Here is a 16857-nt window from a genome sequence, read left to right as displayed (position 1 = left end):
TTGTATATCAGGCACTTGGCCTCATTAAACTTTTGGAACATAACTAGATATTGGATTATGACAAATTGAAAGACGACTGGAGAAACGTGATCCTAGCTCATGTCTCTTGCAGGGACATGCTATTAGGGAGCATTTCCTTCCATTACTGCCCACAACCTAATCATGTAGTCACAGTATTGATTATCTGAAAGGCTATGATGTAACATGTTTGCTTTAGCTTCTTCGAGTGATCAATCGCAGCTTTGCCTTAATTTTTCTGGAACCTTTATAACATATGATTAAATCAGCTGAAAATGAGATTCCAACTTGTTTTCTATTTTTTTTTTTATTGAGCTTTGGCAGAAAAATCTTGACTGCACTTAGTTGGCAGCCTCTACAGGAAACGATAAGTGGACATGGAAACCACTGCAGCCTCTTAAAGCAATGACCTAAGTTGACACGAAGCGCTACTGCAAATGGAATTTCTTTGTCTTGCCAGAAAGGACGTTTGAGTTATTGCCTCAGCTGGTCAGCACCTTGGACAGTGTCTAGCATATATATCCCCCTTTGGAGGGCTTGGATGCTGTCCATAGTGCTGAAATATCCCCAATTTATTAACTTGATCCCTTTTGGGGAGTTTTGTCTCTAACATAACTAGGATATTTCTTGCCCCATGTTTGAGGTAAATGAGCCTCAAGGTTTGCAGCTTTATAACCAGTAAAAGCGCACAGGGGAAGGGAGGGGGAGTAGAATGCTGCTCGCCTTCATCTCCAGCGCGTTCTGTTTTAATGTGCGCAGATGAAGTCTTCCTGAGTATGCGGTGAGTCGAATACTTAAGTGTTTCAGTCCGTAGGGTCCTGCCTCCGCCTCCTTCCAGCTGGCTTTGTTTGGATCATCTCAGCACAGCGCAACCATGTTTTTCCACACATCTCTGGCGGCTTTCCTCGTCTATTTTCTCGACATCTCGTTTGTTTCTTCCATCCGAAAGTGTCATGAGGATATCTGTCCCGACGACTGGGTGTGTTGCAAGCCGAAAAACGCCACACACCCCGCCTGCTGCCGGCAGGTGGTGGACCACACTTATTACAGCATTGGCGTGGTCACTCGGAAGCTGTCCGGCATTCTGATCCTGCTGCTCCTCTTCACTTTGGGCTACGTGTTCCACAGACTACTGTGCGCCAGATCCAGAACGCAAACACCGCCACAGCACGGACTGCCGACCATCACCGCATCACAGGAGCTGCTGGTGAACAGCTGCACACCGGACGGCTCCATTGATCCACTTCCACAGTTGCCCACATACGAGGAGTGCAAACAACTGCCAACTTATGAGGAGACTGTGCGGGATGGAGGACGCCAAAGTGGGACTAACCAGTCTGGATACATGGACACGTCTGTGATTTACAACAACCAGCAAAGGAAGTTTTACCAATCCGCTAGTGATGTTTGAAAGCTCTTTTCACTTCCTGCCTTGTCACTTAAATTTTTATGGGGAAATAAGTTAATTGGCGATCTGGAACTGTTGGAGTTTTGTTGAACACATTTTCTATCGGATATGTATGTGAAGGGCTATACAATCAACCCAAGCCACTTATCTGTTTGTTCCTCCCCCTTTTTTCGTGATATCAGTGGGAATGTTTGCAAATAGATGTGGGAGTGGTGCTAGATCAATAAAAGTGGTTTTAATGCCAACTGAACATATTTTTTTACAAGATCACACAATTATAAATATGAGAACATGAAGTTAAAGCCAAACATTCAACAGTCAAAGCTCTTCATCAGTTCTGCTTAGGATAAAAGGTTGATAAATCCACAATGTTTAAAATTGGCTCAAATATATTTATGGCCTCCTGGTTGACCGGATGAATTGTACTTTTTCTTTGATGTTCTCTTTGACCTCGGATGGGAGTCTGACCATCTGTACCACCCTCCTGAAAGCGTCCTGAACTCCAAAGCCCGTGGTGGCTGAGCACGGCTGCACGAACCAGTCCCGATCTGAGCAGATTGTCCTCATGTTGATCCTGTCCTTCAGTTCCGTGACGGTCAGAGCTCCACTTACGTCCTGTTTGTTGGCCAGCAGAATGAGCGGGCGGTGGCTCAGCTGCTCGCTCCTCAGGATGTGCTCCAGCTCCACGCGGGCCTCGTCCACGCGGCTCCTGTCAGCGCTGTCCACCACGTACACGACGGCCGCAGCGTTCAGGTAAAAATCGTGCCAGTGTTCCCGCATCTTCGCCTGACCCCCCACGTCCCACATGGTCACAGAGATGCTCTTCCGGTTCTTCTTGGCCCCAAACATTTCCACGTTGAAGCCAATCGTCGGCACGGTGATGACACTCGCGTCGTGTTTCATTTTGTACAGGAGGGTGGACTTTCCAGCATTGTCCAGACCAAGAAGAAGAACATGAACTTCTGGCTGTTTAGACGTCAGATGCCCCATGGCGACGGGAAACGCGTGCGCCCTGCTCGGTCCGGGCACTCACTCCAACTGCTGTTTGCTCAATGCGTTGCCCGGAGTTTTAATAGATAAACCAGTAGCTCCATGCAGGAAAAAACGCACGCTATGATAAGGTGCCACACCAGGAGCAAAGGTTAAGATTAGCAAATCCCTACTCAGCTTTATCAACGCCACTAAAACGTGTCTTTTAATACACACGTGAACACGGAACAAAGTAGAAGTTTATAGAACAAATGTGCGCATCGCCTTTGATACATTTTAAATTGATTTAATCTTTACGCACAAGTTTTTTTCATCCTTTTTATGGAAGTAGATTCCTATTTCACATTTGTGATCAATAAAATGCAAATATACGTTTTCCAGCAGCACGGAAACAAAAAGGGGAAATAGAAAAATCTAATAAATAATAGTTTAAACATTCCAATATTATCAATAATATTCTCACAAATCTTTTTTTTCACAAAAAAGATTTGTGGATGTGGTTTAAACTGGAAGTTCTCTATTCCCTTTCAAAATCATCTTGAACACTTTTGCTGCAACAGAACCCCGGAGTGCTTTGCATAAAATAAATAAATAATAAAAGTAATGGTAAAAATAGTCATAATAAAAATGCCCCAACATACACATTCTACGAAAACAAATCGTGGAAAAACAGTCAATAAAATCAAATTAAAACACGAGGAAAGATAAGATAAAAAGATGAGCTTTGAGTTTTTAGAACCTCCACAGTGGATGAAGCCGTCACCTCCTCAGGTGTTCCACAGGTGTGGGTCTCACCAACCAGTGTTGGAATGTGCCCTCCTGTGGGTTTTTATCGGTGGGACCACCAGCAAACATTCACCTGAGGACCCGAGGGGCTCTGCGGAGGGTCACAAACTAAAAGCAGTTCTCTTGAAAATGAAGGACCAATTCATTTAAGACATTTAAAATAATCTTAAAATCGATTTAAATCAAGCAGCCAACATCTTTAAACGTGATAAAACAATACAGAATACGAAAAAGTAAAATAAAAGACAGGACTAGGGCTCTTTGGGCTAGTCAGCCAATGGCGAGGTTTGAGACAAACTGAAGTGCAATATTTGGCATTGCTGCTGACTTGATCCAAGTTTCCACCTTTTACTTTTTCTACATTTTTCTCATTTGCCGCCTTAACTGACAAAAAAACAATGCCAGACAGCGTTTTCGAAGGAACCAAGGATTCCCAGTGCGCATATACTCGTCATTTTTATGCACTTTCCTCACAAACTGACACCAAAAGGAAGTGATTAGCATCCAGCTCGACGCATGGAGTTCCTTTTCATCCACCAACTGAGAAGTGGGTGCGGACGCCAAACGTGAAGCACAAAGGAATCATCCAGACGCTGAACTCATGGATGCGTTTGTTTTCTCCTGCAGAGTAGTGGCTTTTCAAATCAAGACTTTCTTGTGTCAAGATCTGGTCCATTTCTCTCTGGGTTTCACCCACACGCCTCCGGTTGGGTTGTCCATCACATACACCAGAGCCCCGGCGTCACGGCGGCTATGAGGCCATGATGAGTGGGGTGAAGATTTCTCCGGGACTCGAGCGGAGGAGCAAAAGCAGGCCGTCGGAGTGGACGCCTCCCTCTGGATGCGGACAACCGGCGCTGGGGTCGAGCATGAATCCGTTCTCTCGCACGTTTCCTCGGCGCGCTGGAAAATCACCCGAGCTTCGAAGGAGGATTTCGAACCGTGCTGCCCCATAATGCCTTGAACTTTAAAAATAAATAAAGTAGATTCCAAGGGAGATGACGTGCTGTTTTTCCCTTTGAACAAATTGAAGTGCCTGTGGTTCAAACAGCTGTTTTAAAGTGTTTGCGCGCGCCCTTCCCGTAACGATGACTGACTCCTGCTTTTAGTTATTAGTCACATATATATGACGATCCAAAGCTCTTGGGTAAGTCCCAGCTATTCTGAGAGTGCCCACCTGCTGCTGGCTGTCTTTAACCTCCTTCCTTTGAGCGGTTTCAAGTTGCGCACCCTTCAGAGCTGCAAACGCGCACAACCATGCAAAGTTAAGTGGCCACCAAGAGAACTCTTATTGTCCTAAAATTGTTGCCGTCAAAACTGATATAAATTAAAATAAGGGTTATAGAAGTATGTCATGTGTGGTACTTTTAAACTAGTCCGGATTTAGCCAGCAGCACTATCCAGTTTGCGTGTCGGCAGAATATCAAGGAGGGGCAAGTCTGGGTGTGCTGGGAGTGTCATATCCCTGTGAGCCCCTAAAACGCATAGAAAACTGTCATCATATTAGTTCATATCTAAATTCTCCTTTGAGCTTTTTGACGTGTCTTAAATGTTGTGTCCTGCTGAGGAAGCATTTATCTTTTTTGTTTATTTTGATGTCTGTCTCTTTGTCCATCCTTTTGCTATGTATCTTTTCTTATTTATAGTTTGTTTTAGTGTTCTTCTTTTTTGTTAGTTTGGATTGTGAGGGGCTGTTTTTTGTTGTTGCCATTACACATGTGTTGTCCACTGTAATGACACTTAGTTGTTTTTAGGTTATGGTAAAATTAACCTACTGTAGTATTTTCCAATATTCAATTTATTTCATATTGAAACAATCGTATAATGCTACAGGTTGATTCCATTAACTGCTTGCCTCAAACAGATCAATCTTATTTTATCACATGAATATAAATGGATTTGTCGATTAATTGTTACACCCCTTCTAGAAACTCCTATTTTCCTAATATTCTTGGCTTCAAAATTGATTTAAACTCAAATAAAGTTTATTAAATACAGAGAAATATTTCATATGTTATGCTCTTAAACAAAGCCTTTAATCACCTTAAAAAGCATTAAACACATTTCTGTAGATCATTTTGGCACAATAAAGACAAACAGATTTGACATGAAGACCTTTGTTTAATACTGTTTTTATGAATCAGAAGATCATTCACTCAGTGTTAGATATGAACTGCTTTTCACAGTAAAATGATTCTTTTTAAATTGTAAACTTCTGCTCATAGGCAGAATGAAATAAAACAAAAACACACAGTAGGTATATTCTGATGTGGCAATCTCCATCCAAAAGAAGAAAAAAAACCTCAATAAATAAGGCATTGGGGTAAATTATTAGATAAAGAAAACGTCTCAGCGTTTCTCTCAGCTGATGACAGATCATAAAACACAGTGGTAAACAGCTGAACTGAAAACAGTAGTAAATCAAGTATGGGTTTACTGGAACTTTCCTCACTGCGGCTCCTGTTGATGACGCCAGTTTGTATTGCTTCAGGAGCGTATCAGGTTTGCCTTCTGGCTCCAGTGGGAGTATGCACCGAGTCATTTTTATTAAGTCACTTTTAAGTCACGTGTGCTTTCCAGGTCAAAGGCGGCCTCCAGTGTCCAGCGACGAATGCAGTGTTTCTGTTATGGAGGGTCCAAACGCACACCCCGCGACCGACAGTGAAGGGAACACGTCACATTAGCTCCATTACATTTGAGCAATGTCATTTCTGCTTCTAAATCGGGTTTTACATAAATCAAAACCCATTTGCATTACTCAGAACAGCACGATGCTAATGTGGGTTGATATGTATGAATTCAACATGACATTTAATGCAGAACTTTCTCCCTATACGGTTTCTTTTTGGGTATCACACTCCTTCTGCAGACTTAAAATGTGGCTTTATTACACCCTTGGTCTCAAAGTTTCAATCATGCTGGATAAAGAGTTTACCTCCTTAAAGAGGAAAGAAAATATTCACAGAAACCTATCAAACTGCTGTGACATACATTATTCAGAAAACAAGCATTTAAGGCTTTAAAAACTCCTTAAATGTATCAGTAACCTTTTTCCTTATGGGTGCCACCTGAAACATTCAGTAAGTCAATGAAAAACCAAAGACAGATCAAGCTTTTACTGAGAACTGATAGTTCGTTGCTAAATGTTTTTGACCTAACATTTCCATGCTGCTTATTTTTTTTTTTTAATTTGTTCAGTTTCGACAAACAAATGCCATAACAGAAAGTTTGCAGAGGTTTGATATCCAGAGGATATACGGTATTTGGGGAGTTGCATCCTTCTGGATTTAGGAAAGGACTTAACAAGATACATTTCTTTAGATCAGAAGGGGAACAGACTCGTTCAACACTTATGGAGGCGCTGCAAGCTGGATGCTGTTTGTCTTGTTTTTTGCAGTTGCATTTTCAGCACCTCCAGTACGTTGCACAGTAAATATTGCGTAGGCACATTTCAAGCCTCCTCCAAAAGAAAAAAAATAAATAAAAATGAATGCCTCCAAGGGGAGCCGTACCATTCATGCACATTTAAAGTGAAGCAATCAGAGTCTTATGTGTGCTGGTTAAAACAAGTTTCCTGTTTCAGTCTTTTTTTTTTTTTTTTAAATAAAACAATATAGAAGATGGTTATGGGCTTTGTGGTTCAATGCCCCTTTTCTCCACTAGGTGGATTAGATGTAATGATGAATTCAATTTTCAGACGTGTTAGTGTGTAAAAATTACAATATTTTTCTGTTTGTTTTGCAGATTCCTGATGCTTTCCTTTTGTTCTATGTTGCATTTCCGCATCCAAATGATCCAGTCCTAATCACTGGCCTTGCTGCTCCCCCCAGTTCCACTTTTAAACTTGACCACCATGACAGTGATGTTGTCGGGGCAACCACGGTAGAAGGATTGGAGGACGATGCTCTTGGCACCGAAGTGAGGCTCATCCAGACGCTCGCGCACGAACCGTACCGCCTCCTCGTTGCTGAAGGCATCCCACAGCCCATCCGAGGCGAGGATCATGAACTCCGGCTGCAGCTTATCCAGGTCAAAGGTCATTATATCAGGATCGGGAATGACTACGTTGAGGTTTTTCAGGGGATAGTCTCCCAGGGAGCGGGACATAGCCAGGATACCCTGCACCCTCCAGGATCCATTAAAACTGATGAAACCTCCTGAAAGACAAAAGAAAAAGACAAGAAAGTTTTTAAAAAAAATAAGACGTGAAGAATTTAAAATAAAAAAGACAGGAAAGGCAAAAGCACATGAGAGTCAAAATCTGTCAAAACTGTTTTTCCAGACTGCACCAATAGGTGGAAGCAGAGGACTCTAATTTGCAAATGAAGAGCAAAGGCCACCTCTGCATAGATTTTATCATAGTAGATGTCAGCTTGTACCTGCTCTCTTGATCCTCTTGCGTTCTTTAAGCTGATAGGGTTTATGATCATGCGATAGTGCAATGGCATTTCCGTCTTTATCACACAGCACACCGCGAGAGTCTCCCACGTTGGCCACGGTGAGCTCCCTGTCGGACAGCAGCGCCACCAGGCATGTTGTTCCTATACAGGAAACCCAGATAAGACACCAAATACTGCCTATTCCAACATTTCTCTCATAACTACCCAGATGATATTACTATTCTCATTTAGGATATATTTAAAATGTTTTTGAAAAGCTAGATAAAAGGGACTTTTGCAGATGTTATTACGGTAATGCTTTATGAGGAGAATTAACACTATTCACTGTTAAAGCTGATGATAAAAACAAATAAAAAAAACTTTAATGTGCTATTTGAAACACAGAAATGTCATTTATTTTTATTTGAATTGTGCAATTTGTAAAAAAGAAACCCATCTACATTTTTTAATTGGAATTTTTTTGTAAGGTGTTGGAAATAATTCTTAAGAATTGAAGAGTCTGTATCAAAAATCAAATCATCCACTTCGATTAGCTTCCCCAAACATATTTCCCATTTCAGTGCATGTGAATATGTTTTGCTTTATTCTTTTTCTGATTTATGGATGAAACATGTTAAGAAAATTAGGCTCAAAATTAAATTTCTGTGTATTTCTATCTTTGTGAATCAGGAGCAGATGAAAGAAAGATGAAAGAATAGAAGTAGAAAAAGTAGACAGCTAACTGTTAAGCAAAATAAAGTTAGATTAAATTAAGTTTAGCATTTTATTTTACTTCTCCAGCAGCTCTTTAAGCAAAATAAAAAAGTTTACTGGTAAATGCTGCAACATAATTTATAGGTTGACAAAAACTGTAGAAAAAATAATTCATTTATGTACCTAATTGATATATATAAATGTTAATGGTTATATGTTAATTAATGTCACAAGGCATAAGGTGTTTCTGTAAATTTATTTAATCTGCTTTTAGTGTATATATACTATATATAGTGTATATTATATTTTGTTAAATTGTAATTTAGCACCCTGCATAGCAGAAATTAATATACTTGAAATTTATTTTATCAAGTATACTTGAGTATAAGTATAAGAACTCTACTATAGACCATGTAGGTGTAGTATAGGAAGTATACTAAGTGAATATTTCTTCAGACTTAAGGAACCATTTAAATATTTAAAAAGTAAACTTCCAGCATACTGCATCACTTTTAGTACAGACTAAGTATACTTGTAGTATTGACTACTTTGTTTTGCTTGGGATGTCGTAAAACTTTCCAAAAAGTTGAAGTTGGCCATCTCCTCTTCCTGGCTTACAGAGTGTGCCACATAATTACATTTCCTAACACCTTCCTCGCCCCGTCTGACCTGCTTCATCGTGGTTGGCAGAGAGCTTGTCTAGCATCTCACGATCCACGGCCAGGATGCGCTGTTCGAGAATGTTGGCGTGCGACACAGAGCTCTCCCTCTTCTCCCTTTCAAAGGCCTGCAGCTGCTGCTTCAGTGTCTCGGGCAGATGGGCCTTCACGTAGTCAGCTGCAGCCTTAGATGAGGAGGAAATAAAAAAAAACACAATGAGATACAGAGAGATCCAGATAGAAGACCAAGGATAGACTGAGGCGGGATTCAGAGCCCTCTTTGAAAACAGGTTTTTAAACAAAAAAAATATCAAAGCCACATTTTCAGTTATGTCTGTACTGCAATAAATGGAAGATTTTGTGTCAAGTAGCTCTCCTGTTGCTAGTTTTTAAATACTACTGAATGGTTTCAATGCAAGCTCTTTAACCAACAAAGCTAACAAAAATGAGTTTAAAATTAATTAACTTAACTAAAAATATGCTCGATAACCAAATATCTTGCTGTGTGATCCACTGTTTTTCCCAAACTTTTTTTTAAGGAGTTGTTCATAAAATTCAAATTAACTATATTTTTTTACAATGGTAAGCCATTTAGTTAAGCCTGTATCATAATACCACTGCCATTATTGCACCATAGAATTAAAAATGATGATTTTTTTACACATAATTTAGCATTACATTTATAACTGCACCTAGAATTTTGGTTTTACTTGCTTCTTTAAAGAAAAAAAAAGGTTGATCTGACAGCAACTTTTGATTTACTGGAGCATAAAATTTTCTTGATCAGCTGGAAAAGTGGGAGGGATTATCAGGTTCAGTCCACAGTTGGGTCAGATTATATCTCAAAGGGCAGACATGTTTTTTTTTTTCATTGGAGAGCATAAAATCCAAGATTGATGTGATTTCCAATCATTGTATTACAATTGCATATTTGCTTTATTATCTGCTGGTGCCTGGAGCAGCTAAACTCCTGAATGGCATTTAAACCTTCACAGTAAACAGTTTGGTCTGCTTTTCCAAAAGACTCAGAAAGTGGCAGATTATCCAGAACGATACTGCCAGAGATTCAATCAAAACTAGAGGAAACAATCAAATCATTCCTTTTGTAAAGTCCTTAAAGACTCTCTTAAATGAAAATCATGTTGTTGTTTTTTTGTGCTGTGAACGTGTGCCATTTTTCTTATGAAAGAGAACAAACGTAATAAGAAATCATTTCATTTTTGCATTTCTGAGTATATCTCTTTTGAAATTGCTGTCAATCAAACTGTCGCAAAGACGCTCTTTGTGAAACAAATGAGCTGTTGATGTCAACAACGGCCCAAGGGTGCAAGCTCCATGCCCTGCCCCGTCCAGCGTGCACAAATATGGCACTTTGCTGCGTTTTCTGGGCATATTTTAGATGCGTCCAAGGCTGGATTTTGTTGTTGGTTGCACGAATTTCAAATTAAACTTAAAGTCCCATTAGCGAGTTACGGTTCGGGTTAAACCAGCAAATGGTTCCTGAGCCTGGGGCTTTCTGGAGCTCAACAATCCTAAACATAACCCTTCCTCTGGGTCCCTGCAGCCAAGAAAAAAGTTCAGCACTGGCCGCACGTATTTGGAAAATTGCGTGAGAATAGTCACTTTTTTTTCTGGCATTTCATTTTATTTGCTGTGCAAGGTAATTCAACAGTCTGCATGTGCAAGCATCAAATCAGTTCTGAGCCACAGCCTGTGCTGCTTGCTAGTCCATTGTAGCTTAAATTATAATGTATTTCAAAGCATTTATCATGGGCTTATCAAAGTTCTTTTGATTAAACTGCAGAGTCTGGTTAACACATTAGTTTTGTCATTCTGCACATTTGCTCAAAAAGAGTCGATTTGGAACCAAAAATGTGTCACTTTTCACAGTTTTTTTATCGCTAAAGAGACACCTGTAGGAATAGAGACTGTCAGTCGGTGTAGTTTGTGCCCCCCTTGTGTCACTCATGCAAGACTGCAGCTATCGTCATTAGAAAGGAGGGCTCAAAGGCAAATGGCCACGCCCATATAGAGGAGATTTTGGAAACGGTGGTTTCAGATAAACATGAAATGTGGCTTTTTAAGGCATTTAGGTTGTGGGATTTTGGTTAGAAATTTCACAGTTATAATTTAAATACCACTGGGAACATTTTCTTCTTTTTATTGTCTTAGGGGGACTTTAAACTGGCTACCAGTTTAAAACAAAATTGGGTTGAATTAAAACTACTTCAAAATAAGTTTTGAACTGCCTCTGTGTGCAATAGGTGCTACGCAAACATTTTTTTTTGCCTTGCCGTGCATAACATAACTGTAGTTCTTTGTGCCAAAAAAACTTTCTCACAGTAAAATTAAAATTAGATTTTAGTAGAAGTCCACACAAAATAGGAATGAATACGTTACATCTCATTATTTGCAGATATTCTGGTTTAAAGACAGATTTTTGGTGAAACGGAAAGACTAAATATATGTGGTGAAATACAAATCTAATTTAGTTAAGTGCTTTTTCTGTAACATGTAGCAGGTGTTAAGAGCTGAATTATTGAACATCCTCCTCCCCAGCTTTTTCTGCTTCTTCGTCATTTCTTTTGCCAAGGTTTACATTAGGCGAATGATGTGGAATCATGTCAAAATCCAAAAAGATTTTTCTCTTTTTAATAACTTTTAGTTAAAGAGACATCATTTCATTTCATAACTTCAGCTCTTTTGCATTAGTCTGTTCTCTAAGGACAAAAAAAGCTTTTTTAATGCTTAATTCATTTCAGTAAATGATTAAAAAAGAATCAACCTTTATATAAATGCAAGTCCGGTTTAATAATGATATAATCATTTTCTTTTTTTCCTTTTTATATGTTTTTAGATTTAATTGCCGTTGGACAAAGTATATCAAATTAACTACAAGTGTGAACGAGTGTGAACCTCCACAGATGAACAATCCCAAGTTTGCTTTAAAAAGGAAAAACATTGAGCAGTTGTTTAACTGACTTTCTTCTCCTACAGCTTTAGTTTAACAGACATCTGGTTACACATTTGACTGTAGAATAAGGTAACCCCAAAGATTTCCTTTTTTTGTTTGTATCTATGGCTGTAAAACACATGGTGACGTTTAAAACCGTTTCTATTCACTTTAGGGGGAGGCAGGTTCAAACTGCAGGCACAGTTCAAGGTGATTAAAATAAACTCGACATTTGGAAAGAAAAAAAAAGGATGTGATGACTCCTGCACATTCTTAAATGTATCAAAAATAATCCTAAAACTAAACTCATTCACAACAATCAATGCCTTTAAAAAGAATACAGATGTTAAAAACCAAACAAAAAAGTAACTATAAAGATCACTCTTCTATCTTTTGACACATCCGGACCCAAAGACTTAAAATTATTACAAAATTGGTACATGTGTGGAATGAGGGTCAGCTTCCTGTTGAAGAAGACCATTAAAAACCTACAAATATTTAGTGTCAAAATAAATGCATCATGGAAGAACCAGGGCTCAAAAGGTTTTATTTAAAGTCCAACTCTGATCATCTTTTGTTGTATTTGCAAAGTGTCCAGCGGTACAGTTTTGAGCCAGATGTCAGCTTAGACGAGAAAAACAAAGATGTACATGAATTTATCTGTCTGAAAGTGGATGCATTGGAATGGAATGGAGCAGAGAGCCTGCTGATTGTAGCATCTATAACACTCTTCTTCCTCTTTCGGCTTCTCCCATCAGGGGTCGCCACAGCGAACAAGTCGCATGGTAAATTTGGCAGTGTTTTACGCCGGATGCCCTTCCTGACGCAACCTTCTCAAGCCGGGCTTGGAACCGGAGGAGGTAGAGAAGGGAACAGGGAGCAGCCCGGAGTCGAACCCAGGTTTCACGGACGGAAGGCGCCGCAAACCAGCACGAGCTAAACTGGCTCCCCATAGATGCTATAGATGTAGCATCTATAACACTGCTAGAAGCTTTTTCAAACTGCAATTTTCATCTGCTACTAATTCACAACAATTTGAGAGAAGAAATGCTCTGAAATGTTATTTTAAGCTTAATTTTTTTGTCCTGCATCATGAGAAAAAATGCCACAAAAACATGCACACCAAAAACACAGTTTTCATTGGAGTGCGTCTTTAAAAATAATAATGAGAGTTCAACACATCTGCTGTCTTGAGCTCTTAGTTGACTAAAAAAGCCACTGATAAGGAAGATGTCACCATGACCCAAAGCACTTCCAACTGTGGAAGGAAGTGAGGGATAGAAGGTCAATTATGTTAATTTTATATAGTAAAAGAAAAAAAAACATGTAAGAAAAGTGACAAAAAAACAAAGATGATGTTAGAGAAGTAAATATTTGTTTATGAGAAAGGAATAGACTGATATCCAGGTGGGTAAACACCATCCAACCTGTGTTTGTTGCCACCGTCTGCAGGAATGGCCAAAGGCCGAGGCAGCTTTTGCATTCACAGACAGAAAAAGGTAAATGGGTTGACTCCGTAATCCACCGTGATCAAGTCTGTTTTAATATTATGGTATGTTGGAACAGCTCTGCTTAAGTCTGACTTGTAAAAAGATGGACAAAAAATGTGAAAAAATTACCAAGCCAGGAAAAAAAACACACTAATAAACTACTTACTAATAAACCTTCTTAACTAAGTTTAGAGACCCACTCTGATTATCTTTTGATCTATTGTAAAAGCTATTCCCAGTGGTCTTTTAAATATGATTATGACGTTTATAGCCAAAATAAAAAAATAAAAAAACTGTGTCGTTTTCTAGGACATAGTTTCTGAGTAAGACTCACTTCTGAGTTGTGGACGAGACTGTTGGCAGGGCAGCAGCCCCGTACCCCCTTCCTGTCAAGTATAACTGAGCTATCTGTTGACATGCTAACCTTGTGCAACAAAAATGTTGCACAATATTAGAGCTATCCAGTTGTACAGTTTTGAATGAATTTTCTTTGTCATGTGTTTTATTGATACTTCAAGATTCTTAATCCTGTCTGATAAAAGTTAGGAACCGGATAATCATAAATCATGTAATAAAATAGTTCCAGTAGAACAGGGGTGGGATTATATAAATTCGCTTCCTTCCACTCCCTTTCAAGCAATTTTTATTAATATGTCTAATTATCCCAAGTTTGATTAGTTATTTTATGAATGTATAACTGATGATTGTATTGTTTTGTGTATTATTTCTATTTGATTGCTTGAAATAAACCATTAAAAAAAAATTAATGTAACTTTATTTATATAGCACTTTACATCTCTGTGAGGGTACCAAAGTGCTTCAAAATAAAAGGAAGAAAAGAAAGTTTAAAATTACACAAATAAAGAACAAATAATTTGAGCTAGATTCCCGCTCAGACGAGGAAAACTAAGACATACATGGATCTAGTCGTCTACAAGTGGATACATCAGAATGAAGTGGAGCAGGGAGCTTGTAGCCCACCAAGCGTCACAATTACGCTCTTTTTTAAACGCTGTTCATTGATCTGATCCTGATTCACAATGATTTGGAAAAAAAAGCCACACTCAGGAATGCAATTTTAAGCTGATTTTTCTTTACATATGTCCTCCGTCATCATAAAAATGCCACAAGAACACATTAAAAACACCAAAAACACAATTTTTATTAAAGTGGGTTTTTAACTCTGGAAGTGTTTTCTAGGTGAGTAGGCTCTAAAAAATCAATACTATTTCATCCAAAGTAAAAGCAAACTACATAAATGAGGGTGAACATCAGAAACCCCCCACAAACCCCCCCTACGATTTTCATCAAGATGGGTTTTTAAAAGTTTCTATTTTGCAGAATTCTAAAAAATATTAATATAAAAGTATTCTACAGTATTAGGGTTAGGATTTGGCTTAGCTCCATTAATTTGTTGCGTCACAGAAACTAAACCTAATCTTGCTATAAATGAAATGGAAAAACTTTTAGGCTGAAGTTTGATAGGTTTGTGTTGGAGGCTTTGGTGATCCCAAATTCTGTAAAATATGATATCAGAAATACTTTTCATAGTTTTCTGCAAAAGCAAACAACAGTAAATGATCAAAACCAACTGCACCAACAGCATCCTCATCCTTCTGGCTCAGTTCCTAGTTTTGGCAGGAAGAGTAAAAGAAAAGAAGAACATTGATTTTTCAACTTTTAAGAAGTTTTTATTTCTAAGTTTGAATTTTCAAAGTTTTCTAATGAACCTCATTTGTCATAAAATTCACATTTGGGGACAGATGGTGGCTTGTTCTGTTCTGCCCCCATCATGTGAAACTACACCCCCCATAACCATGCAGCGAATGAAGGACCCCCCACCCATTGTCAGAGCACCCAGACAAAGCTCTGCTATGATGAAGCCCAAGTCAAGAGGAGGTTTGCACAAAGGGGGGGGGGGGGGGGGGAGCACAATGCTGCAGTGGGGAGGGGAAGGGTTTGAAACCAAACCCACCAAGTGTTTCACGAATGATGCTGACTTATGTTGTTTTTTTATGGAATAATACATATTAGAGCTTTTATTTAAAATATTTTGGAGATCTTTCCAACGCTCATTTTTTGACACATCTGGATCTGACTGATGCTCATAGATCTAACATCTGTAAAACTAAATGCAGTGGATATATTTAAAAAACAAAAAACACTTTTTTTTTTTTTACCTCTCCGCCGTGACCATCAAATATCGCGAATATGGACGGGTGGCTCTTGTTGGAGATGTCGGTCAGCACCTCGAAGCGATCCTCCATATGATCTCGCCTCCCTTGGATGGAATAAACGGCGACGTTGTTGTTTTTGAACTCCCAGGTTTTGGAGAACTCCGCATCCAGAACGCTGAGGCCTCCCAGCCGCTCGTTCTGCATCATCTCCGCCACCTTTCCCTTCACCATCTTCACGGCATCCCGGCTAGATTTGACGATGGTTTTCACCTCGTCGGTATGGAAGAAGTAACTCCACAGCGCCAGACTGATGCAGAGCAGAAACAACGTCTCCGGCCTGAGGAGAAAATAGCGCATGATCCGACCCAGAAGAGACAGGAGCGTCATTGTGTCTCCTATCATCACACGCAACCAAGCTGCAGTCTGACGCCCTCCCTTTTGCTCGCTTCACTCCATCCGCCAGCTGGAACGAGAGAGAAATCAATAACAGGAGAGACTGATTTTTCCCCCCTCAAGTGTTTTCCTTCTCTCCTTTACCCCGGTCTCCCCTTTCACCTATAGGATCACAGACAAAAGGCGACTTTGTGTCCGATCGCCTTTAGCTTCCTGGAGCGCTAAACCAGGATTCTGGTCGGGCCATTCTCCCACGACTCATTGTGAAGACAGGGTGTTTTTAGATTAAAAACAACAACGACAACCCCAGAAGGCAACTGGGAATCATCAGGGGGAGGAAAAAGAATTAGAAGTGTCCTGGTCTCCGCGGCTGACCCCGTTTTTCCTCCACTCGTCTCGTGTGTCTCTCCGCCTCCGCAGCTGCCTCGCGCTTTTTCACATTCTGCTCTCCTGTGAGGTTTCACATCCTGAAGGAAAAGCGTCCAACAAATGCAAAAACTCAATTTTTCATTCACAGAAAAACAGGGATTAAAGGGGTCAACAAGGTTCTGTTGGGGTCGTTATATTGCCTTGGTTATTTCTGCGTCGCGCCTTTATTTTGAAGGTCTAAACCGGAACAGAGGTTTTGTAGCAGGAACCCTCGTTTCCAAAGCCCAATGACAAGTGCGCAGCTGTGAGACACACGTGTGTGATGTCATTCGATGCCGATTTTGTAGTTTCGGTCAAATGATAAAACTGTTGAGGGCTAGTAATTTAAAACCACACTCTCGCAGTTTTTTATATATGCTATTCTCTAATGTCATTTTTTATTTGTCTTCCTCTTCCTCTATCTTGCACAGTAATTGAGAAGAATTTTGTATTTCAATGTGTTTTAAGTTGCAGACAAGGTC

At 39.7% G+C, this 16857-nt stretch overlaps 2 protein-coding genes across 6 annotated transcripts; both read right to left on the bottom strand.

Annotated features, from left to right (window-relative positions):
• Positions 1–1642: 1642 nt before the first annotated feature.
• On the bottom strand, positions 1643–4362 carry arl14 (ADP-ribosylation factor-like 14). The gene has a single exon (XM_011486810.4). The coding sequence runs from the start codon at positions 2414–2416 to the stop codon at positions 1820–1822; it is 597 nt and encodes a 198-aa protein (XP_011485112.1). The 5' UTR covers positions 2417–4362; the 3' UTR covers positions 1643–1819.
• A 941-nt stretch (positions 4363–5303) lies between these two features.
• LOC101174949 (protein phosphatase 1L) lies at positions 5304–16618 on the bottom strand. Of its 5 annotated transcripts, none has more exons than XM_078935128.1 (6): positions 16537–16618; positions 16112–16434; positions 15578–16037; positions 8965–9139; positions 7582–7743; positions 5304–7359 (listed from the first exon to the last, which is right to left on the bottom strand). In XM_078935128.1, the coding sequence occupies exons 3-6, from the start codon at positions 15974–15976 to the stop codon at positions 7004–7006; spliced, it is 1092 nt and encodes a 363-aa protein (XP_078791254.1). In that variant the 5' UTR covers positions 15977–16037; positions 16112–16434; positions 16537–16618; the 3' UTR covers positions 5304–7003. The 5 variants fall into 5 exon arrangements, with proteins under 5 accessions (XP_078791254.1, XP_078791256.1, XP_078791253.1 ...); XM_078935130.1 differs by having other exon boundaries at positions 16130–16434; XM_078935127.1 differs by having other exon boundaries at positions 15578–16434; positions 16537–16617.
• Positions 16619–16857: the final 239 nt, after the last annotated feature.

Source organism: Oryzias latipes, chromosome 17 (assembly GCF_053564925.1).
Source record: "Oryzias latipes strain Hd-rR chromosome 17, Olatipes_Hd-rR_3.1".
NCBI lineage: Eukaryota > Metazoa > Chordata > Actinopteri > Beloniformes > Adrianichthyidae > Oryzias > Oryzias latipes.
This window is presented reverse-complemented; position numbering and strand designations above follow the sequence as displayed.

Coding starts and splice junctions, on each gene's coding strand:
- arl14 (XM_011486810.4), bottom strand. CDS start 2,416: ATGGGGCATCTGACGTCTAAACAGCCAGAAGTTCATGTTCTTCTTCTT.
- LOC101174949 (XM_078935128.1), bottom strand. CDS start 15,976: ATGATAGGAGACACAATGACGCTCCTGTCTCTTCTGGGTCGGATCATG. Junction 9,140..15,577: donor TTGATGGTCACGGCGGAGAG/GTAAAAAAAAAA, acceptor TCCTCATCTAAG/GCTGCAGCTGACTACGTGAA. Junction 7,360..7,581: donor CAAGAGGATCAAGAGAGCAG/GTACAAGCTGAC, acceptor TTTGTCTTTCAG/GAGGTTTCATCAGTTTTAAT.